Consider the following 25,183-nt stretch of genomic DNA (forward strand, 5'->3'; position numbering starts at 1 on the left):
TTATATGCTGAGCCTTTTCCGAAAAACTGACCTTATGGTGCCAATGGGCTTGCAATTGCTCTTGAACATCACGAGGGATCATACTCCAAATTAATCATCATATATACTTGCAAAAAATTAAAACGAAAAGGACAACCTTAACTGATTGCAAGAAAATACATTCAAATTCAGTTTCGAATGTATACTTACAAATTAATACTGTCTTTGCTTGTCCTTGATCAGAACAAACGAATCGATACCAAGCATGAGGATGATGCTGCGAAAGGTGTTTGGAACAAATCGAAGGAAGCGGAAGTTCGCAAAATGGTAAGATTTTTGGTTTCACAAACTTTCTTTCAAGTCTTGGCATGTGCCTAACATCACAAAGGGTTTTCATTGCTCCATCATATATCTTAATTTTAACATTATCAATTCTAGCAACTTAGATTTTATTATCATTTACTAGCACCATAGAATCTCCATCATTTTCTTTGTAAGTATCAAAACATTATTTCTTTAAATAAATATGAAAGCAGCATGCAAAATCTACAATCCATGAATTTTTCAAACCTTATTACATTTATGATCCATGAGAACATCATCATCTTTGCTCCCATCTTTCATGGTAATCGTGACATCTCTAGACTTCGTATGATTTAGCTTTAATTCTTCTAAGTCGGCTTTCATCTTCTCACAATGATACCAAACATGGCCTTTTCATTGACAATAAATATATTTCTTATCATTGTAATCCGCTCTAGGTCTAGAATCTCAAATAGAGTTATTTATACCAAATCTACCTCCTTATGCCATGTTCCTCCCATGACAATCATAATTTTATTTCCAAGAGGACCTCCCGTCACCAATGCCTCGTTACCTTTTGACATTGTTTTCTACTTCAAAACCTTTCATTCTCCAATAAGATTATAATTACATCATTTAAACATTCCTTCATCCATCCTCAAGGGTACAAATCTTACTTAAAAACAAAACGATTAGTCATGGGTCTAGAAGCATAAATACTCTCTAGTTTTTTCTATATGCCTCTAAGGGTCAACTCACCTAAGATATTGTACTTAACCTATGGAGTCAAAGCCAATCGAATTTGACTCGATGATTTCTTCTTAATTGAGTTCCGATTATTGTCCAGGATTTATGCAGGTTTAGTTTTTTAAGAGAAATATTAAGTCCTTGAGTTGTCATAACATTCTTCACTATCAAAGAGCGAAATCGTTTTTTTTTTTTTTTTCTATTGAACAATTTGATTTCAAATTTTATCACACCAATTTGTATCATTTCCATCTTCAATTATTTTACACAAAACTTTAATCAAACAAATCTCACGAAAAATACATCATATTAATTCTTGTCTTCTCCCCTGCATAAGACCAATACAACTGTTGGACTAAACAAACAATATGGAAAAGTTTTCCTAGGACATTTGTTTTTTTTTTTTAAAAAAAAAGATTCAAGTATTACATTTAACCGATACTTTAACAAACAGGTTACATAAAGATTTTATTTGGTTCTAGTTCTTAAGGTTTAGCTGGACAATAGATGGAGGGTCGGGTGAATTTCTTTTAATTATCTTTTTTTATAAATATTAGAGAATAATATAAATTATATTCTGGGATCTTACTTAAAAGTTTAAGCTTTTAGGTTGAGATGGTTCGTTGACATGATATCATAGTTATGATAATCAAGCGGTCACGAGTTCAAATCTCACCATCTTCATTTAATTGATAAGAATTAAGTACAGGGTAAAATGGGTCTTTGTAAGTTTCAAGTTCAAATGACTTTCACTTGTAGGGGTGTATTAAAAAATAATATAAATCATATTCTAGAATCTCACCTAACAGTTTAAGTTTTTAGATTGAGATGATTTTTTGATAATAAAAGACGAGAACTTCATTAAAATCTCATAGCCAATAAGATAATGGTCATATAGAGAGATAAAGAAGAACAAAAAACAAACGTATTAGGTACTTTACAAACCAAATAAAACTACAAAAACAAAAAATAATGTTCTATTAACCCACAAAGCCATAACATAAACCAAACTCACTATCACAATCTTTAGTTTTACTGACAGAATTTTCCATCGGTATTTCTACTATCATTTCATTGATAATTAATTTACCAACAAAATCACCGACAGAAATGCTCATTTAGTAAATCTTTCGTCGGTAATTTTTTATCCGTTAGTAATAAAAAAATATTTTTACTGATGGATTTACTAACGGAAAAGGCGCGCAAGAAAAATTTATCCGTTTCATTCCGATGATATTTCCCTTGGAAAAATACTGTATGTAATTCCATTGGTAATTATTTAAAAATATTTTTAAAAAATTCATTTTACAAAACTATAAAATAATTAAATTAATATAAATCAACACTCTATAATACTCAAAACACTTGAAAAGAAGAATAAAATCATATGAAAAAAATCCTACAACAATGTTCATACAATTATTAAAAACAAAATAATTAAAAATAAAATAAAAAAACAAATATAGTGAAAAAAACATGAAAAAAGAAAAAAAAGAAAAAACTTAATGTCGTTGCAGGTGAAGCTAAGAAAAGAAAAAAAATTCATAAAGTATATTAATTAAAAAAAGCTGGGAAGAAAGGAGAAGAATACATACCTGGGCAAGGAGAAGAAGAGAAAGAGTTGAGGAGAGGAGAGGAGAGAAAGAAATGGATATTCATGTTTTTTACATATGGGGAAGAAGAAGAAGAAGAAGAAGAAGAAAGCATCGTTTGTTGTGAAATTAGGAATTCTAGACTTTTTATTGGGCGTTTTACCGACGGATAATTAAATATTAATATTTTTAATCATTCTGACGGTGATTTCGTCTGTGATATTTAATTTAAAATTTTAATTTAATTAAAAAATTTCAGAAACCGTCAAATATCACCGATAACTTTTCAATTCATCAGTGATTCCGCCTGTAATATTTAATTTAATAAAAAAATTTCAGAAAATCACCAAATAACACTAATGACTTTTCATTCCATCGGTGATTTTATCCGTAAAGAACATTAATTAATACTGCAATTGGAAAGTGAACAGTTTTAGAGTTCTTTAGAAAATACCGACGGAATTTTTTGTTAGTGATTCCCTTTGAAATAGACATGATGAACAATATTCACAGTTTACCAACAAATTTACCGAAAGAATTTATTTTATCGGTAATTCATTTGGTAAAAATAGTATGTAATCGTTTTTTTTTCTTTATTTTAATTTTCGATGATAAAATCCATCGGCAATTTACCAATAAAAATATTCCTTCAATATTTCCGTTTATATTTATTAATTTTCTGATAGTGACTTTAAAATTAATAAAAACTAAAACCATGTAATTAAATCTGTTTCTATATGTATTCCTTGCTTTGCCAAATAATCTGTGACATGATTCATGTCACTAACACTGACTATGTGCAAAGTTCAGAAAAATGTGGATACTACAAGAATTTAAAATGTTATTGAATTTATCTTGTAAGTGTCGTGATCTTATGATATTGTGGCTTTTGACCAATGTAATGGTATTACACTCCACAATCCAGCTTCTAGTAAGTACATAGGAACAATCAATACTCACTTGAAAAGCTTTTTAATTGTCAATTGCCACATTTAATTTTTTTATACCCGTAGAACAAGAGAAGACACAAAACATTTCCTTCATGATCTCTTAAAAATCCACCATTGCCAGATGGTTTTGGTTTGCCATTTGAAGAACCATGCACATTTCACTTTAGATGGTATTAAAGTCAAATTACTTTGTATTCTAGCCGTTGGGGTCCACATAAGAAGCTAATCAAGTGATGGAAACAAATATATTCTTGTATAGCAAAAACTTTCACATCCACATTTTATCGAAAATGGAGATAAAGTTATTTACTTGCTAAAATATATGGGATATCTCTCACTGATCTACTAAATAGCGATGAATTACTTCTTCGTTATTATGGGATATTAAGCTAACATTGTCATGATGCTTTATATAATTTGTTTACCATATATTTTCTAATTAACACTTTGTTGTTCAGCGTGAGGTATTAAAAGTTTTGGTGGAGGCAGATGATAAGACTGAGTTTGACAACAATCTTATCTTTGATTCACCAAGAACGACGTTAACGACGGAGGAACTGAACAGACGGGTAGGGAATCTTCTCGTGGTGGCAGTACTGGTAGCTGGAGTAACCTTCGCTGGTGCTATCACTGTGCCTGGATCAGGTTCTGATTTTAACAGTGGTAGTTCAAAAAATCTGATGAGAGCTTATATTTTTTTTGACATGCTAGCTATGAATTTCTCCCTCATCGCCGCTATAATCCTTTGTCGGATATCATTAGGTCGTGCCAGTCATGTAACATGTAACATGGAGTTGGCGACATTTCTTAATTTTTACTCCCTTCTCTGCTTGGGTTTAGCATTTACATTCATCCTGACAATCACGGTGCAAGAACGTAATGGATTTTTCACAACCATCATCACATTCCAAGCCTGTCTTCTTTTTACCCAATTAGTTTATTCCTATAGAATGATGGTTTCAACTGCAAATTCAATATTGTCTTTCCTGTGTTGTAATAATACCTTTAAATTGAGGCTCGAATGAAAAGGAGGGAGGATGTACGGACCTCTCTTATGGGAAGAGAATAGGATCACATCCAGTTCAAACTGGATAGCTTGCAAACGGGAGGGCATTTTATCTTGTATTTAAATCTCATGTAATTTGTAACAAATAGATGTTAGGCTCTTTCTCTTCTCTCTTGTAACGACTTTGGTTATATGTAATGCAGAACATGCATGTCTCTGGTGTGTCTTTTCAGAGTTCTTTCATCTTGCAGGATACTTGACTCTCGAATTCTTAGCAGTAAATAGTTTGACAACAACTAATCGCATACGTTTTTGATAAATAGTATGTACTAGTCGTGCACCTCAGCTATGATGTGGGGTTGGACTCAAGTTAGTTATAGACGAGAATTAGATTAAATTAATCTATTTTATTTTAATTAAATGATAAAAAATAATAGACAGCTAGAGCATATAGAACAAATTAAGAAAAAAAAATAATTAACAAATAATGGCTTAACTATGTTACACAAAAATAGATTAAATATCATACTTACTATATAACAAGAAAAAGGCAAAAAAATTTATTTGCATAATTATAAAATAGTTTCGTTATAATTCAAGGAATGAACTACTTTTATTAAACAATAAACAAGAAGAAGTGAGGACTAAAAATGAGTTTTCACTGATCCTAATTAAACAAGTGGTAGTGATTACTAAATCCATAGCCCAACGCTACGCCACAACTTAAATGAAAAAAAAAATTAGCTGATAAAATTGTCCGAATATTGCAATTGCGCTCTAAAAAAGTTAAAAATCTTTGTGACAAAGTCAAATAGGCTGATAATATTTAATTAAATGATAAAAAAAACAACGGTAAACAGATTATAGATTAAATCAAACAAAAAAAAGTTTTAATGAGAAGTTATAAAAAACATCTACAAAAACAAAACAAAAAAGTATAAAAACTTTGTTCCAGCAAGCCTAACATGAAAGATTAAAATTGAAGAAATTAAAAAGAAAAAAAACCTAAATCAATACAAGTATACATACAAAAGCTGCAAATCGGTTTATTAGACTGGAATAAGCATATAAAAAGTAAATAAAAAAAATAATAAAACCTTATTTCTAAAAAATCAAATATAGAAAAATAAAATCAAAAGGAAATCAATTTAAAAGAATGACAAAAAAAAACACCAACAAACTCAACAACCCTACCAAGTCTTGTGATCTTGATTATGAGAATGAAATAACTTAATAGAAAACAAATTAGAAAAAATCACAAAACTTAATTCTAAAGGAACCAAATGTTCAAGGATAAAACTAATAAAATTTTAAATTAAAAAATTAATTACTCAAAAAAATCCATCAAACTTGTGATCCTGATAATGAAATCAGGAAATTGAATTGAAAGAAAATAAAAAAAATCATGAAGATCAATTTTAAAAAAGAAATTGAAGGATGAAGAAGAAAAAGAAAAATTGTTTTAAGAAAAATAAACCCCAATAAATAAATAAACAATGTTAACTCAAGTTAATTGGTTCATGAAACCATGATTACCCTATAAACAAAAAATATGAAATTCAATTCCTAAACAACACCATGCGAAAGATTAAATTAAAAAAATTATTTTATAAAAGGCTGTAAAATAATAAAAAAAATAGCAACCACAAGAATGATGAGAAAAGTAAAATAAAAATAAAAATAAAGGAGATTTGACATTTTTGAATTGAATTGTGAAATTAAAAGGACAATTTAATTTTACTAAAAGATCAAAAATTAAAAAGAGGAATTAAAAAATAATATGGACCAAATTGAAAAATAAAATAAAAGGACATCTTGCAATTTTTATTGAATGATAAAATTAAAAATAATTTTTAAATTTTAAAAAGGACCTAGAATAAAAACTTTGTAATTAAAAGAAAAATGATCAAATTTGAAATAACAATAAAATAAGAGGATAAGTATGAAATTTAAAATGGCTAGCATGAATTTTAAGGATAAAAGAGTGGAAATAAGAAAATAATAAAGAAAATAATACTATTGACACACCACAAAAAATGAGAATACATATACCACCCCTGTAAGAAAAGAATGTTGAGATGCATGAGCAACCCTATCAAGCCCATGGTTTTAGTAATGAAATCAGAATAACTGAATTAAAAAAAATTAAAAAATTCATAAAACCTAATTTTTTGAAAAAGAAAGAAAATTAAAGGATGAAAATAAAAAATAAAAATTGTGTAGATAAAAACTCAATAAATAAAAAAACAATGTTAACCCAAGTTAATTCTTAAAATATATGACTTGGTTCATGAAACCATGATCATCCCATCAAGAAAAAACATGGAGTCCAATTCCTTACTAACCTTATGCAGAAGAATTAAATTAAAAAAAATTAATTTTACAAAAGGCTCTAAAAAAAAGCAACCAAAAGAATAAGAATAAAATGAAAAATAAAAATAAATTAGAGGATGAAATTGAAAGGAAAATTTAATTTCACTATAGGATCAAAAAATAAAAATAGAAATTAAAAAAATGTGAACCAAATTTGAAAAATAAAATAAAAGAACAGGTTGCTATTTTTTATTGAATGATAAAATTAAAAACAATTTTACATTTTAGAAAAAGATCTAGAACAAAAACTTAGTAATAAAAAAAGGAACATCTTGAAATTTAAAATGCCTAGCATGAATTTCAAAGAAAAGAGAGAGAAAATATGGGAAAAAAAAATAACACCAATAACACACCACCATGAATGAGAATAGATGTGCTACCCCTGCAGGGAAAGAATTCTAAAATGCATCGATCGCCACCATTGAATGGTAGGTTGGCCGCTAAAAAAGGTTGCATGCACCACCAAAGCTGCTGTGTTTTTTAATTGTTCCCATTAATTTTAGTCCTCCATTTTTTTTCATAATCAAATTTGGTCCCTTAAGCTCTAATTGCTTTAAATCAACTTCATTTAAACATATTTTGATAAATTGGGCATCACCTTTTCCTTAATATTGTAGGACCCTTATATCTAAGAATAGAAACTATCAAGTTAATTTTTTTAAAAAATATAGAAGGAACAAGTTAAAATAAAAAATAACAACTAAATTTAGAAACTAATCCTCAGTAGGATACAATTGAAGGTGTTCATAAGTTTTCAAAGATCCAATTTTAGTCCTAAAAATCTTAATTGCTCTAAACTAATAAAATAGAATATTTTGTCGTAAAATTGAACATTAACTCATCTCTTGGAAGATTTTACCTAAATTATGTTAATATTATTATTGTGTAAGTTGTGTGGACATGTGATAATTAGGATGTGGCTGAAAACTTCCTAACATTACAATATGGTAAGTTGTGTTAGTTGTGTTTTTTATTTCCAGCAAGATAATCCTCAAATTAGCATTAAATAGATTTAACTTGTGATAAAAGAATATATCTTTATGAGGCACTATTATCTAATTAGAGTTTAGTCAAATTTTTAATTACCATCTAATCTTGTCATTAGGCCCAAAAATTTTGACTATGAGGTTGTGCTGATAGAGATAATGACATTTAGAAAGGTGGCAATATTATGAACTATAAGGGAACATTATTGTTCTATCCATTTGTATAGTTCTTCGTTTATATAGAGAATTAGATGATGATTAGCCATTTTATAGATTCTCTATCGGCGTCAATGTTTGTGAGTTATTTTCAGACCTTTTGTGGCCAAAAGAATGACGTCTATCAATTAAATAACTAAATGTTACCAATTATAGCCAATGTTTTTACTAAATTGGATTTTTAGCATGATTACTAAATTGTAATGATTTTAACAAATTAAGCATGCCAATCTATTAATTGATAATAGATCAATGAATTCTTTAATTAATATGTTCCTTGTTATTCATTTCTTCCTTCTAATAAGAAGATACTACACCTAAAAAAGTGCAAGCAGCAAATGATATTGGTTTGATTAACCAAAATTTGGGGAGAAAAAAAAAAAGCTGTGCAGGGGGAGCAGCATTCCGGCGGCGGGAAGAGGGATAATTGTAAGCTTAGCAGGGGGAGCAGCATTCCTGCGGCTGAAAGAGGAATAATTGTTTGAAAATTTGGCAGCTTTGGCTTTACGATAAGGAGTAGGTCCACTGTCCCGGGCACCACTTGAACCATGGCCTCGCTTGTTTCGAGACTGGGTAGCAGTGGCAGCTGACGTACCCCTCTTCCTCTCTGCTTTGGTTTTTTCAAGCAGAGAAGCCCGTTTTCCCAAGCTGTCAAGGGAAAATTCTGATTCAAGATTATGATCTTCCACACATTTGATGATTGCTTTAATAGAATTCAACTCCAAGGTACTTGACTCATCCTGCAAAAAAATTACTAAGAATCTTGCAGACTCAAATATTTCATGTCATTAGAATTACACGATATAGATAGAGATTAGACACACCGTTGCAGCTGCATTATAATTGCTATTCTTCAAGACAGTAGTTGTGATCTTCTTGAAATTCTTAAGATATGACTTGAGTAGAGATACAGGAGAAAATCTTTTCGTCAAACCAGATTCAGAAGCAAAATATACAGCCTCTATCTCTTTCCCATTCTTCACCAATTCATCAATTATATCTGCAAAACAAATTATGATTGAAAAAGATTACTGAAAAAGTGATTATAGAACAATATATCAAAATCAGATGTGACAGACGAGAATAAGGTGATGTTCAAAACAAATTATGATTGAAAAAAGTTGAACACCATAAACACTTGTTTGAACTCTCAGCTAAACTAACTACAGACATATACACAGTGATAAGTCATATCTTGAAACCCGTACTAAGGCTCATACACTACTTAACTACCTCTCATAAGGGGAGGAACGAGGCAGGTTTTGTTCATATGAACTAAGAAATAAGCAAGAAAGATATTCTGTCAACTAACCTTAGATGATGATTAGGATTATTACTCCCGGGAATACAGAAAACTTTTTGAGAGATTGACCAAATCAGTCATTGTTATTATCCGAAGTCACAACACAGATAAACTCTGCCTACCAAAATAAGAGGTTTGCTAACAAAGTTGCATGCACAATTTAAAGGGGAACCAGCCCCTGTTGGAATGGGAAACCAATAAAATTAACAGACTTTTTTCTTTCTTTCTTTCACAAATGGTTGATGAGAACCATTGAACACTTAGAGAGTCTAGTTCAATTAAGCGTACAAAGAACATTCTTCAGAAAAGGAAATAAGCATTTCTACGCACAATGATGTAAGCAAAACCAGTTCAACACTCTCGCATGTCATTTATGCATTTATTTGTCAGGGCAGTATAGCATTGTTTCCATCACCTTGGTAAAGTCTGTTTTATTTAAATAAATTATCACTTTCCAGGTGATATCAATGCCATAAGATTGTCCACGCCGGCTTTCAAAAGCATCAGCCTGGAAACATTATGCAAATACCCAATTAACTTAACAAGGCCACACCAAGCAGATGTAGTAGTACCAGGATAGGACCTTGCATTATTTGTAAATGTCAAAAACATCAGAAACAATTTCTAGTGGAACAAAAATGCAATAATGCAGGTCATTTTAAAACGATTTTGAACATAGGCACGTCAACTCTTAGAGCTTTAGCCTCGAGTTCTTTAGAAACAGAATAAAGCGTTTTTGGCATAATTTACATAGCATTTGGAGATACTAAAGCTGTGCCCTTTCAGATTCACAGTATCATATCTATCAATCACACAAAGAGAGAGATTATTATGTCCTTTGATGCCAACTAATTATGCAATGATCTCATTTACAACAATGAATCTCACAAACAAAAAAGGTATAGAACAAAAGGCAACGCCCAAAAGTACAAAATAGTAGCGAGTTGAACAGAAAAACCTTGCAACAAATGTCACTGACATTCTTATGAACAGACCACACAGAACAGCAATGATCACTGAAGAACAAATAACCCACTGATCAAATTAACATCCTACTTACCTCCCATTTTCTCTCCAATAGCAGCTGCAAGCTTCGCTATATCCCTCCTTGATGCATTCTCTGCCACAAGCTTTCTCAAGAACTCCTCATCAAACCTCGACTTCAGCCCAAATCCCAACACCATTTGCAAAAACATTACCGCCTCCACTAAAGCTCATCCAATGCATTCAGCAAAGCTAGAATCCCTTCTTCTAGAGACACTGTATCAAGAAAACTTAAAGCCAACGACACAATGTAAGTATGTTTTTTTCTCACCATTGAAGTTATTTATTTGTAATAGATTATTTTAAGTTTTGCATTAAATAAAAATGACTTAATGAATTGATTTTTTATTATTTTCTGAAATTTTTAGTTTTATTTAGCTTTAGTATTTTTTCTTGGTATCCAAGGTCAATTGGATTTGGGTTACAAGATAATATACATCTTAGGTATATATTTTCGTGTGTTTTTTTTTATAGTTTCTCGTTTTAATATAATTATATTTAAATTTTTTAAAAAAAGTCATTGTTTCAATGAAATCAATTTTAAGATCATTCTAAATGTATGAATATAGTAAATATTTAGGGGTAAAGTTAAAGGTTAAATAAATAATATATACTTTGAGTTAATATATAATTTTTAAATTTTTTTAAAAATAACTAATATATGAAATGACTGTAAAGAAAAAAAATTACTAGAAAAATGAGGAGTTTGTTAGGAATGTGTGGAAAACCACATTGTAATTAGGTAAGTATAATGCAAAAAACAATTATATTATTGTAAAACTATAATATTTAGTTTCCTTATCTTAATTTTGTTTATCAAATTACTATATTAATTTGTGTGATTTGTGGTATGGTTCCCTAAATATGCAATGAATAGAGCTAACTTTAATGACATAGCATTGTGGAAAAATTTTACTGACACGTTATAAAGGATAATTAGGCTAAGTTTTAAGAATTTTTGGCATCATATGGTTTTAAAAAGTGCTCACAATCTAAATCTCAAAACAAAAGGAAAAAAACTCATAGTTTAATAAGCATGCACACTTGAGGAGCACTTTTCTTGGTGAACCATGCAAATAGCCTAATAAGAGCATTGCTATATATTTAATTATTTCTTCTTTAATTATTAATTTAGTTTTTATTTGTATGACTTTTTTACAAACTATGTATTGTATAGGAAAAAAAGTTTTAGTATGAACATGCTCTAATGGAGTTATATAAAAAAACTCATATAAAAAAAGAGAATAAGCAAAAAGTGTAAAAAGGTTTATTGATAATAGAGTGAAAGAGTTCATTGTAAGTATTTTTAAATAGTTACAATTGTATTACTTATGTTTTTTTTTTAAGGTTTAATTGTATTTTGATTTTTTTTTTTTGATATACATATAAGGCCAACATGGTTGCTAAACATGAAGACAATTATAACCATCCTCCTCACAATCCTCATTGGTGGTCGGAGGCCGGAGCAATTATGAATTTTATAAGAATTGAGTAATATTTACTACTTTTTTTATGGACTTCTTGATGGAAAATGAGTGATAAAATCTAAATTTTTAGCCTGAATATTTCATCTTTTATTCTATCAGAAAAAAAAAAAATTATGACAAAATCATAGATAAAACCCAAATCTTTGACGAGAAACTTGTTGATGGCATGTTCTTGGAAATTATGTTAGTATTTAAATTGCTGACAGAAATTTTTCTTATACACTGATTGTCAGAATATTCTATCAATGTTTTTCAATTTTCTATTAATGATTTTGTGTTAATTCTATCTACTAGGAAACACTATAGTGCTTAAAACAAAAAATCATCATGCAAAAAAAAAAAAGGATAAAAATCGAATCCGCAAACAAAAGATCAGGGAATATGTAACTTAATCAGGAAACCGAGTATCTAAGCACAAGAACTGGAAGCAAGCAATTGCAAAACTGAATAAAAAAGCATAGAAAAAAGAGGTATGATAAAAGGATTATTAAAACAACCTTACTGGATGCCAATGTGTTGGTCGTTCATCACAGTCTCTATTCAAAAAAGAGAGAAAAGCAAAGAAACCTAATTACCTAAGGATTTTGTTTCTTAGAGCTTCAGAAACCTCTCGATATGCCCAAGTCTCTTCAGAAACCTCTCGGTATGCCCAAGTCTCTTAATTCTGTCTAATTATTGGGAGGGAAAGCACTTCTGCATGCAGGAAACTGGTCTTCTTCGTCATCTATCCCTTCTCTCTCAGTTTACACTAATTTACAGGAACACATATATACGTTTCTCCTTCAGAATTGATTTTCTTATATATTCTTTCCTTTTCATTTTAACATGGAATCTCATGATTAGTGTACTAGTTCGGTGTTTTCTTTTATTTTCTTTTTTGGTGTCAATATTTCAGTTTAAATTTGTTCGGATTTTTTATTTTTTTTTGTGATTCATCGAAAGTGCATGAAATATTATACCCGAAACGTCATCGTAAACAAGAGAAAGGAGGAATGATCCCTGTATTTAGGTTCATTATAATTTTTTCTACACTGTACACTCTATCTCTTATTCTTCAAAAGAGAAGATATTCACTATTTTAGAGTGGAGTTGCGAATTTCTAATATTTCAGTTATAAGGACACTTTTGACATTGCGTAAATTATAGTAACAAACTTGTAATATTTTAGACTATTCTTTTTATTGAGTTTCAAATTTTCTAACATGGTATTAAAATTGATATCAATTATGTAAACAATAATATATAGAGTATAACTTTTCAAAATATAAAAGGAAAGTGAAATCGCAATTAAAACATAGAATTTTTAATGTAATTTTTTCTTAAGAAAAAATTATGCATTTTACTTAGATTGAATATTCGTTATAAATTTTAAGAATATCATGCATATTAGTTTTATATATAGTTATTTATAAAGTAATTCCTAACACACTAAAAAGAATTGAAAAATACAAATGAAATATTTTGTCGATATATAGAGAAGATTTTGTTGTTATTGACAATTACTAATAAAAAAAATGATGGGATACTATCATCCAAAACTAACTTGTTATATTTTTTATCATCCAAAACTAACTTGTTATATTTTTTATTTTATCTGTAATTTTATTGGTAATTTTATGTACTGATAGAATCATTAATAGAATATTTACACCTAAAAATCAGCTTTTACTACCCATTTTTCATCAAAAAATATGTTGGAATTGGAAATTGCCAATGAAATAAAAAAAAAATAAAAACTTGAAAGCTATCATTAATTCCATCACCATTTATTTTTTTTTATTGAATATTCCATTAGCGACTTTGTTGAAAAGTTCTTATATATTCTATAAGTTTTACCAAAAATTCAAGAATGTTCACAAACATTCAAATCGAATTGCCAACATAAATGCCGATGGAATATTGATTCCATTAATAATTCTGTTGGAGTTTTTAATTTTTTTTATTTTATTTGTTATGATCCTCAATCTAACAAATGCTCACAATAACAAAAAAACATCTCTAAAAGTTGACTTGTACAAATTTTGCAATATATAATATTAAATGAATAACAAATACTTATGTGATTTCATAGTTGGAAGATTTAAGTAGGAAATTATATGAATAGTACACAAAAATGAGATATAAAAATTTTCATACATAAACATTAACAAAAATAGAAACAACAAAAAATATTGGTAGGAAACCATTTAAATTTCAATTGAAATATAATCAAATCAACAAGGAGAAATATATTTAATACATCAAATCAAAGATGTCGAAAGTTCAAGAGAAAGAGAAAAAGGTACACCAATAATTACACTTTATTGAGCCTAAACATCCTACTTTATTATAGCAATTATGCACTCATTTTCTTTAACTCAACAACCACTTGTTCCTAAACCTTTTTATGCACAATCTAATCAAATTCCCATGATGAATGTATAACTTGGGTCGACATATGGTGTGTCTAGAGTTGAAATAGCACAACCCTCCATCAAATCTTGGATTGATGTTATAGACAAACTATATATTCAATTTCTATTAGGTCCATCATTTAGTAGTCTATAACCACACTTGAGAATGTTGAGGATGATGGGTGGAAATTGTTTCATCAGATTTCTCAACCATATTGGCATTATATCTCTCCTATAAAAAAAATCAAGTTTTAAAATTCAATTATATTTCACATTATTAATGTAAATAAATAATCTTAAATGAAATATAACTATCAAAAAACTTATAATGAATGCATCTACTCTTTTATCGACAAATGTTTTCTCTTCTTCCCCCTATCAGCTTCATTAATATGAGTTTTCTCATATAACTCCATTAGGGTTGGCTTTCGACAAACCTTTTTTTCCTAAAAATTATATAGTTTGTTAAAAATGTCACTAATAAACACATAAGTAAAATTATATGTGTGTGTCACAATGAACTCTTACTAGATGTTTTGCATGGTGGATAAACAAAATTGCTCCTCTAGTTTGCTTGCTCATCGAAACATAAGTTTGTTTATTTAGATTTCATTTACTGGATCTTAAACATTTTATAAAATTTTATGATGTCATAAATCCAAGATACATTATCCAATTAAGGTCTATAATATACTTTAGTTTATACTTTTACCACTTCTCCATGTCAAGTGACACGACCTTCTTCATTGTACAAAAACATTTCACAACCTAGTACAACCAATAGTTAATTCATATATAATTTAAATTTATTATATAGAAATTTAGTAAGAAATTAAAATAAAATAATACAGGTTTATAATAATATAAATTTAACATAACACTTAATTATAAGAATATATTGAACATTGATTTTTTAAACTTACCTAGTCAAACTGTGGTTTTTCCATACTCTCCTTACAAGTACCTCGTTGCTTTCTTTCCACCAAAATGTGTTCTTAATTGATTTAATTGATGAATTAGTTTTTATAATTTAAAAAAAATAGTTACTCGAATTTAAGATTATTTATCTAACATTAAAATTTTTCTCATTAAACATCCACTATATATATATATTCAAGATAGTCATGAAGCTAACTCATTGAAATAATAGTTATTCAAATGACCATTTTATTATAAATATGATGAAATGAGTAGTTTCAAAATTAAAAAAACATACAACAAAATTATCTAATAACTATAAATAACAAGAAGATTATTACCCTAATACAATCAACCAAACACATTAGGGAAGAGAAATAACAAACCATTATGTAAAGTAAAATTTAGAACTAATAACTTACAAATACTAAAATGATAATAAAACATAACAATAAAAAAATTAATTTTTTGGTGAAATTTAGAACTCATTTTTTTTTATTAAAAATAAATCACAATTAACCTAAACAAACCAATTGATATTTCACAATTGCAATAATTATTTGTTTTTGGACAAGACAATAACAAGTTAATAATCCATCATTTTTTAAATCCCAGAGTAACTCAATTCCTCCGATTTAGAAAAATATAATTCATAATCCAATAACTATCAATCTTTTATATGTTGAAATATACTTAACCCTAATTTTTATCAATTCCACAAATTTATTTTTTCCTAAAATTTCAACTAAACCATAAAATTGTCAAAACAATAATTGATACCCAACTAACTATCTATTATTTATTCAATTCAAGAATAAATAACATCAATTAATACCTAATTATTATCAATTACACATTAATTTTATTTTCCCTAGATCATCAACAAAAACCTATATCAAATTGAATTAATTGAAACTCAACTAATTATCCATTATTTCTTTAATTCAAACTTATTCAACTTAAATTACTACCTTTAATTATTATCAATTCCATGCAAATTCAATTATCCCTAAATTTTCAATTTAACCATGAGATTAATTAAAAAAATAATTTGCACTCATTAAATTACCTATCATTTCTTCAATCCTAAGACATCTAAGATACAAAATCACACTCAATTTCATCAGGTAACAAATTAAATTTATTTATCAAATCTCAAATAAACCCTAAAATACAAATTCTACATTACTACATAAAACATACACACACACATATATATATTACAAATATTATAAATAGATTTCCATCGATTTACTTAAAACATAGATATGTGGGTATGCTTATTTTGTGGAATGAAGCTTGACAAGAAAAGAACCAAGAAAAGGAAGTTTAGGTCATAGGAGAGTTGTTGCACCAGTGTTGAAAAGTTTTGGTGGCTTAATTTATAGAGGTGGGTGGAGGTTTCAGGGAGAGAAAGAAAGGTGGAGGTTTCATCTTTATTTCTTTTAAAAAGATAAAATTATTTATCCAGGTTGTGTTTGAATTAGAATTATTAAATTTTTCTTTTAAAATCTCAAATGAAATTTTTGTTGGCATTTTCGCAGGTGATTTTGACATGTTAGAAATGCTAACATATTTTTTTTTTATTTTGTTGTTGTTTCCATATGAAATTACTAACAAAAAATTCCCATCACATTTTCCATTGGTAAATTGTGATGGAATATTTTTTGTTGGTATTTCCATTACTTTGTTTGAATTTTCCTATAGTGACATTAACCTTAAAAGATTATAATTTTATTTGAAAAGTATGATACCATCATATAATTTTAAAAATATCTTTTTTATTGTTTTATATGAAAATAATTTATCTTTTAGAATATAAAATAATATAAAAACAAGAAGAAAAAAGAATGAGTAGAGTCAAGCTCATGCATGTAGACTTGCATAAACGGATTGTCTAATATGTTTGTCTTTTAAAAAAACTCAAGCAAAAAACACATTATCCACTTTAGTTTTTTTAATAAATGGGTTTCAAATTGTGACATCTTATCCACTATCAAAAAATAAAATAAAAATTTGAGTAATGTGGAGCCTAAAACCAAAATTTTTTCACCTAAAAACATTAGTCTTAAAACTCAAAATCATTAGAAAAATTTTTAGAAAATTTAATAACTCACTTTTTAGCTCCATAATACCCCTTAATTAGTCTAAAAACTCAAAATCAAAACAAACTCTATGGTTCTAATCTACATTTTCTAATATGATTAAATGTCTAAAACATATGTTTTGAATTCCTATATTTTAGATGGCCCAATGACACCATTATTAGCTCTCTTTTTTTTGTCCGAATATGGCTAGCCAAAATGTTCCTCTCATCCCCCTTTCGATTACTTTTTCTCTCATTTCTTAAGGTCAAAGGACTTAAACATAATGAAAATGGATTTGTTAGGATTGAACTGTCAAAATTAAATACTACAATGAAATATACATAAAAATTAAAATTTCAAGAATTAAATCAAATATTTTTATTAAAAAGACATTATAGATGCACTGTATCAATCCATAATAAACATATGAGAGGATCTATTGTAATTGAAATAGTAAAACCTGTAGTGTTTTTAGTTTATTTCATAATTATAATTCCTATTCCTGTTAAATTAATTATGAAAATTCTTGGTGTTTATATTTTTTGAATTTTTTATTCAACTATTATTTATTTTTACTATATTGGTATTATAAAAAAATATCTTAACTCAAAACTTTAAACTAATGGTTGAATCTCAATGAATTTTTTCATATTAATGTGTTGTGCCCCCTATTAATTACAAGTTTGTTAGAATTAAAACTTACAGATACTCACCATTACCCTATGCTTATTCTTTAAAATTTAGTTAGAGATAAAAAGATAGTGAGAATCAAGTTTTTGATTGCTTTGTCAGTAAGATTATAATACTAAATTTAAAAATCATTCTAATATAAAAGTTTCAACTGTTAAAAGAAAACTTATATTGAGTGAGAGAAAACTAGGGAGAATAATATCTTTTCTAGTTTAAGGATTATCATTTAAGGTAATAGGGTCTAATTATTGAAGGTATAGTATTAGAGTAAGAATGGTAATACTAAGTGATTATCCAGAGGTAGAAAGTTGTATGAGTAATTATTGTTTCCTACCAACTATACGGTAAATGGGTAGAGCAATTTTGGATCAGGTGTGCTTGTCCAAGTATGTGTTTTTAGGAGTAACCTCATTCAGGCTTATTTCTTCAAGGCATATATATCCAAGGGTGCAATGATTATTTTGGGATATAAGTGTTTTCCAGGGTAAGTATTTTTTTAGTAATACAATCTCTATTTAAGACTAACCTCTATTTGTCAATAGGGATACAAGGTGTGAGTCTGAGAGGATGTGTGACTAACTAGTCCAGTGGAATTTATAAAGGCCTCAAATTTCATTCCTTACTAGGTACCTCATGTTTCAACGTGCTTAGTTTGAGATATAATGATTTTGTTTTAGCAACTCATCATGTTAGAATTATTCGACTCTCTTGTTTTATTAGCCAAAGTGGTTCCTGAAATGGACAAGCAACTATCCAAGATGAATCTTAAATTTTGTAGTGATACCCTTTGTATTAGGTGGTTCGGTACCCTTGCACCAGGATAGGGCTTTTCCTGCCTTGGATGTTTATTCTAAACTAGGCTATGAGCTTTGTACAAAGATTCTAAAAGCCAATAATAGATTTGAGATCAAAATTATGGGACCACATCTATGTCTATCCTCAAAACATATTTTATGTTTTATATATGTTCAATTGGGTCTATAAGCCTATCAGGACGAACTAAGGACGAAGAGGAGGAAGACCAGGGGACTGAGAGCAAACCGAGAGAACCAGAGGACGAACGGAGAGAACGAAAAGAACAGAGAAAACCCACGAACAGAACACCCCAGTAGGCACGAACTGGGGGAAAAAAGCAGGGGAAAAACAAGCAAACGCAGAGAGGACGAACGAACAAAAAAAACCCAGGAAAAGCAGAAGCAAGAACAGAGATAATACAGAGAAGACGAGCAAAAACAGAAGGCCACAGGAGAACGAAACACACGCAGAACTGGGGACGAACAGGAAGAAACCGATCAGAGAAAAGCAAGAACAGAGGTGAAAGTAACTAGTCGAGCAGTCCTCCATCACGTCTTCATCTCCAGAACTACCAGGTAAGTCTCTTCTCTTCCCCGGTCTTACAATTTCAATTCACTTAAATCTGCACTTTGAATTTTAATTAACTTATCACTGTACACGCAGTATTCTTGCATGCTGCCCAACCGGTTACTCACTTGGGCAGTGAATGGGCTGGGCCTTCTTGGAGAAAGCAAAAATTTGGGTTCGGGTCTTAGGCCCATCCGGTCTAATTTATTTTATTTTATTTTATTTTTGTTTTGATGTTCGATGAAATGAACCTCTTTTTTATATCATAAAATTTTAAAAAATAATTTGTGGACCTTTTTGAATTTATGTGTAGGTCACTCGTGTTTTTTTCTATGATATTTTACTGTATATTTATTCTGTGAATTTTTAGTTTGAAATGCAAATTCAATATATTTTTTTCTTTAAAAAATATATATGCATTAATTTAACTCTATTTTATTGGATTATTTATTGATCCTCCAGTCAAGAATATTATTTTTTTGCAGTATAATATTTACCAGCATAGAATAAGTGATGCAGGTAGTGCAGATAATGAAGGTAATAGTAAAAATACTTGCTGAATAGTCTTTGACTGCTCTTGTATCTCTAAAATAGTATTGTTACCAAGTCTAAAATTGTATCTCTAAAATAGTATTGTTACCAAACATCAATAGAGAATCAATTTAGTTTTAATAAGCAAAATCAAGTCCCCACGTTCTTACTTATCAAACAAGCTCTTACGTACTCTCCGTATATGTACGCGGGACGGAGATAAGTACGCGGTTGACATTCCATTATACTATATGGCACTATTAAATTTTGATTTTTAAAAAAATTAATTTTTTATATTATTTTGATATATTAATATAAAAATAAAAAATATATTATTTTTAATATATTAATATATGATTTTTTAAAAAAGAAAATTATTATTATAATAACAAACACTACATGTGCTTTGCATCACAGTACAATGTATTTTTCAATTAATTAATTATTTTATTTTTCATATTTAATGTAAAAACCATTAAAAATATTTTAAAAAATACCAGCATTACCCCTTGCTTTTTATTTTAAAAATAATATTACCTTAACGTTTTTAGATAAAAAAAAAAGTAAAAAACCAAATTATAAGGTAAAAACAAATATTAACATGATAAGACCCGCTAGATTAATTTCATAGCACCCATAGACGGTCCAGATTCAATACCATCACGTGAGTCACATTCCCTACGACTGGCATTGGGTGGCGACTCATTAAGAAACAATAAGAAGTTGACACATGGGAAACGGGGGATTTTTCCTCGGTGCCATGAGAAACAATAAAAGCCCATAAATACTCGAATATTTTACGGATTTACCACTAGGGTGTTTGAGTGGCTGGCCTTAACTTCTGTAGGACCCAAGATCGCAAATTGGCACTATGGGGTGGAGCCCATGCCTTTGTGTTAGATTCTTATGGTTCCTTTTTTGGAGTGTTGTTTTCTAGTCACAGAGCGTTGCAAGTTGATGATTGTAGAGGCAAAATTGTTAATATACATCAATAATAATGTACCCCGATATTTTTACTGAGATTTTTTTTTTTTTACTTTTGATTATTGTTGCATTTTTTGGCTTTATGCGCATTATACGCGTCTGAGCGATTATAGAATGATTGCTTTGTACTTGGGAGATTTTTTAACAAATAAGAAGGTGACACATGGGGACTATAGCTTGTACCTGGAGGTTGATTGCTTCCGAGATTCAGGGTACTGGTTGGTGTTTTACCTGTTATAGTTTAAACGAGATGGGATGCCGGCGCTCCACCGTGGTTTTGTAAAATAAATATATTACTGTATTATAATTATGAACTAGATAAATAATAAAAATTAAATATATAATAAAATTAATATTTTATGATAGAAAAAATATGTTAGTGATAAAAAATTTAGATATTAAACAAAATAATTAGTATCTACAATGTTTTATTAGAAAAGATATACTGATTTCACCACATAATTTATCTTTTATGTTAATAAAAATACTATTTTAGAGATATAATTGGTAACAATACTATTTTAGAAAGGAAGAATACTAAATTGTTTGGTTTAAGAGTAATCATATGATGTGATAGGTTTTTATAATTGATTGAAGTTACTTTTTAAATGACAGAAGTTATGTAAGGACCATCCATTAAAAATGGCGTGTCTGGACGTCTTTTTAAAGTCCTAATTATAATATAAAGTCATGGGAGTAATTAATGTGCTTCCAACTATATGGTGAGTCGGTGGTGTAATTTGTACATGAAAGAAGTTACTTTTTTCTATTTAGACCAGGAGTTTAGACACTAGCAACTTAAACATCTTGATTTCTTTTAAATATATACATGTTATATATCAAAACAGGGAGGTAGACATTTAGTATATACTACTTAAATAGGCCGCGCTACACTGTGAGTTTATTTTTTATTTTTTAAAAAAATATAATAAAAATCTAAAATTTAAGAGCATTGAATTTTGTTATAATTCAGATCCAAAAGCATTGAGTCTAATTCCAACAACAAACCTAACAATAATATTTATAATATTAATTATAATACTTAACTTTTTTATCGAAATTTTTATTATTTTTAATCCTTCAAAAAACAATATGGCTTTTCCTCAATAATAATAATAGTTTTATAAAATTTATTAATGATAATAATAATCATAATAATTTTTCATTTTACACTTCAAATTAAATCTATAGTTGTATTTCAATATTGATAAAAATATTTTTCAAATTTATTAATTATTTTATTAATAATATTAATTATAATAAAAATAATAATATTTATACTACAAATAATGATATTTTTTATATTAATACTTTTAATTATCATATACATAATTATATTTATAATACAAATAATTATATTTAGAAACCTAATACTCAAAAACCTTAAGTCTTGATGCAAGACCCTTTAACCTTGGATCCTCACGCAAAACCCGTTAACCTTAAGTCTTGCCAATAGATCCAAGAGTTTTGTGTCCTAAAGTAGAACTCATTAGTTTTGGGTCCTGATGAGGACCAATAATCTTAGGTGAGGTGGGATTGCAAGACCCAATGGATTTGAATCTGTGTTCTAGCCACACCCAAACTCATTAGATGATGCACCTCTTTTTAGCTCCAAGTTCATTTGGAAGGGGATGCCTCACCCCAATTAATAATAATAATAATTGATTTTACTTTTTATATCATTGTTATGGTTTTTTTTATAGTAATAATATTTATTACAAATTTAATAATATTAATGAATATAATAATAATAAACTTGTTTGACCCAAATTCTTATAATATTTATAACATAAATAATACTATTTTTAATATTAAAAAATTTAATTATAATAAAAATAATATTATTTGTTGCACAAATAATATTTTTTTATATTAATACTTCTAATTATTATAAAAATAATAATATTTATAACACAAAAAACCTAAAACTTAAGAACCTTGGATGTTAACATTAGACCCAATAGAAATGGATCCGATTATGGGATCCAAAAGAAATCGATCCCAACAACTAATCCAAGAGAATAAGGTTCTAATAGCCTTGGCTACTCACATCGGACTTCGGAGAATCGAGTCTTGATAGAAGACCCAAGGCTAACGGATCTTGATGCAAGACATAGGAGAATAATAATAATAATAATAATAATTATAATACCAATAGCATAATAACAATATTTATAATACAAATAAGAATATTTTTAATTTATTAATTATTATATTAATAATATTAATTATAATAAAAATAATATTTTTTATAATATAAATAAAAATATTTTTGATATTAATACTTTTAATTATAGTAAAAATCTTAAATCCTTACACAGGATTAAAAAGATTTAGATCCGAATCTAGTATTTTTAGACTTCCAAACTTATCAATTCCTATTGTGTAGTTAGGCTAAAGCTATATTGAATCCTACACCACCAAACCCAATTTCAATATATTTAAAAATAAAATTAAAAAAATATTTATTTAAAGCAAAGAAAACAATAAAAACAATTTAAATATTTTTTAAAAAATAAAACCAAACATGCTTTAATAAAAAAATTCAACCTTAACTTAAAATAATAGCAATAAAAAAATATTATTACTTAACCTTTATATAATAAAAAAAAAAACACAACAATTTATTTCTTTTTTACATGCTCCGGCCCTCAGACTCGAATATCAGGTTTTCAGCAGGGTGTGCGGGGGCTCACTGACTAGCCCCATTGCTAGGTGTTTGTTATCTGGATCGTGCCAATCACTAAGTGTCTCCAGCCTGGATCGGATCGTGCTGTTTCATCAAAATTCAAACTGATCTTTTGGTTTTTCCGACTAAAAGACAACCCCAACCCCCCGTATTCTTTACAACTTTCAGTGGCAAGAATATAGCAATTATCAAACCCAAAACAGTGCAGTAAACAATAAAAGCATTTCTACAGTAATTCGCGCTACAATACAAAAACATTCACAGTTTATAATAACTCTCATTATAGTAAAACACTGATCCCTGGGCAAAGAGGAGGAAGACCAGGGGACTGAGAGCAAACCGAGAGAACCAGAGGAAGAACGGAGAGAACGAAAAGAACAGAGAAAACCCACGAACAGAACACAGGAGGAGGGACGAATTGAGGACGAACTGGGGAAGAAAAGGCAGGGGGAAAACAAGCAAACGCAGAGAGGACGAACGAACGAAAAAAACCCAGGAAAAACAGAGACGACGGAACACAGAGGAGACACAGATAATACACAGAGAACACTGGACCAAAGACCACAAACAAAAAAACACAGAAGCAAGAGCAGAGATAATCCAGAGAAGACGAGCAAAAACAGAAGGCCACAGGAGAACGAAACACACGCAGAACTGGGGACGAACAGGAAGAAACCGATCAGAGAAAAGCAAGAACAGAGGTGAAAGTAACTAGTCGACCAGTCCTCCATCTTGTCTTCATCTCCAGAACTACGAGGTAAGTCCCCTCCGTTCCCCAGTCTTCCAGTTTCAATTCACTTAACATTGTGCACTATGAATTTTAATGAACTTATCAATGTACACGCACGATACTTGCGTGCCCACTGCCCAGCTGGGTCAATGACTTATAAGTTTGTAATTCTTGTTATTTTATTATGATATGACTATATTTGATTTCGGGTTTAAATGTTGCTCTTTCTTTGTTATATTTTTTTTTTCGATTACCATTTTTGCCTGTGAAATAGGTAATAGGTTAAATAGATATATTATTTTCTCCTTTATATTATGAGAATTATTTTTGAAGATTCTATTCAAATTCTTAACAAACTGGCATCAGTTGTTTGTACTAAGAAAATTTATATTAATTTGATATTTTTATGTATATAATTTATTAATTTATATAATACTATTAGAAAATATATTAAAAGTCATAAAATATTGTTTTATTTATAAATACAATACACAAACCCTTAGTTATTCTTTGACTTGAATATAAAAGAAAGCCTTAACTTGAGATTGGTTCCGTTTGTTTTTGCTTGTAAAAATATTTTGAAAAAAATTGAATTTTTTTATTTTTTTAAATTAATATTTTTGATATTTTCAGATTATTTTGATATACTAATGTTAAACATAACTTTTTAAAAATAAAAATATATACTTGCAAAAAATGAAAATGAAAAGGACAAACTTTAACATTACAAGAACTGAATGCAAGAAAATACATTCAAATTCAGTTTCGAATGTATACTTACAAATTAATACTGTCTTTGCTTGTCCTTGATCA

At 28.6% G+C, this 25,183-nt stretch overlaps 2 protein-coding genes and 2 long non-coding RNA genes across 5 annotated transcripts in view; 2 read left to right on the plus strand and 2 right to left on the minus strand.

Moving 5' to 3' along the window:
• The window catches only part of LOC105138912 (ankyrin-2-like), a 44,192-nt gene that overhangs the window by 15,779 nt on the left and 3,230 nt on the right, over nucleotides 1-25,183 (plus strand). The window lies entirely within an intron of this gene.
• LOC105138911 (uncharacterized) lies at nucleotides 2-25,173 on the minus strand. The gene is made up of 3 exons (XR_844884.1): nucleotides 25,058-25,173; nucleotides 23,540-23,544; nucleotides 2-83 (listed from the first exon to the last, which is right to left on the minus strand). It is a non-coding gene; the product is annotated as an uncharacterized LOC105138911 (long non-coding RNA).
• On the minus strand, nucleotides 8,811-10,731 carry LOC105138910 (FRIGIDA-like protein 4a). The gene is made up of 2 exons (XM_011045146.1): nucleotides 10,516-10,731; nucleotides 8,811-9,152 (listed from the first exon to the last, which is right to left on the minus strand). The coding sequence occupies exons 1-2, from the start codon at nucleotides 10,649-10,651 to the stop codon at nucleotides 8,947-8,949; spliced, it is 342 nt and encodes a 113-aa protein (XP_011043448.1). The 5' UTR covers nucleotides 10,652-10,731; the 3' UTR covers nucleotides 8,811-8,946.
• Nucleotides 19,384-24,216, plus strand: LOC105138909 (uncharacterized). The gene is made up of 2 exons (XR_844883.1): nucleotides 19,384-19,444; nucleotides 23,927-24,216. It is a non-coding gene; the product is annotated as an uncharacterized LOC105138909 (long non-coding RNA).

This window comes from Populus euphratica, unplaced genomic scaffold, assembly GCF_000495115.2.
Source record: "Populus euphratica unplaced genomic scaffold, PopEup_1.0 scaffold135.1, whole genome shotgun sequence".
Lineage (NCBI taxonomy): Eukaryota > Viridiplantae > Streptophyta > Magnoliopsida > Malpighiales > Salicaceae > Populus > Populus euphratica.

What these genes read in the sequence shown, in the direction of transcription:
- LOC105138910 (XM_011045146.1), bottom strand. Translation starts at nt 10,651, where the DNA reads ATGTTTTTGCAAATGGTGTTGGGATTTGGGCTGAAGTCGAGGTTTGAT. An exon ending in TATTGGAGAGAAAATGGGAG is followed by an intron (nt 9,153 to 10,515) that starts GTAAGTAGGATG and finishes TTTGTTTTGCAG; the next exon opens with ATATAATTGATGAATTGGTG.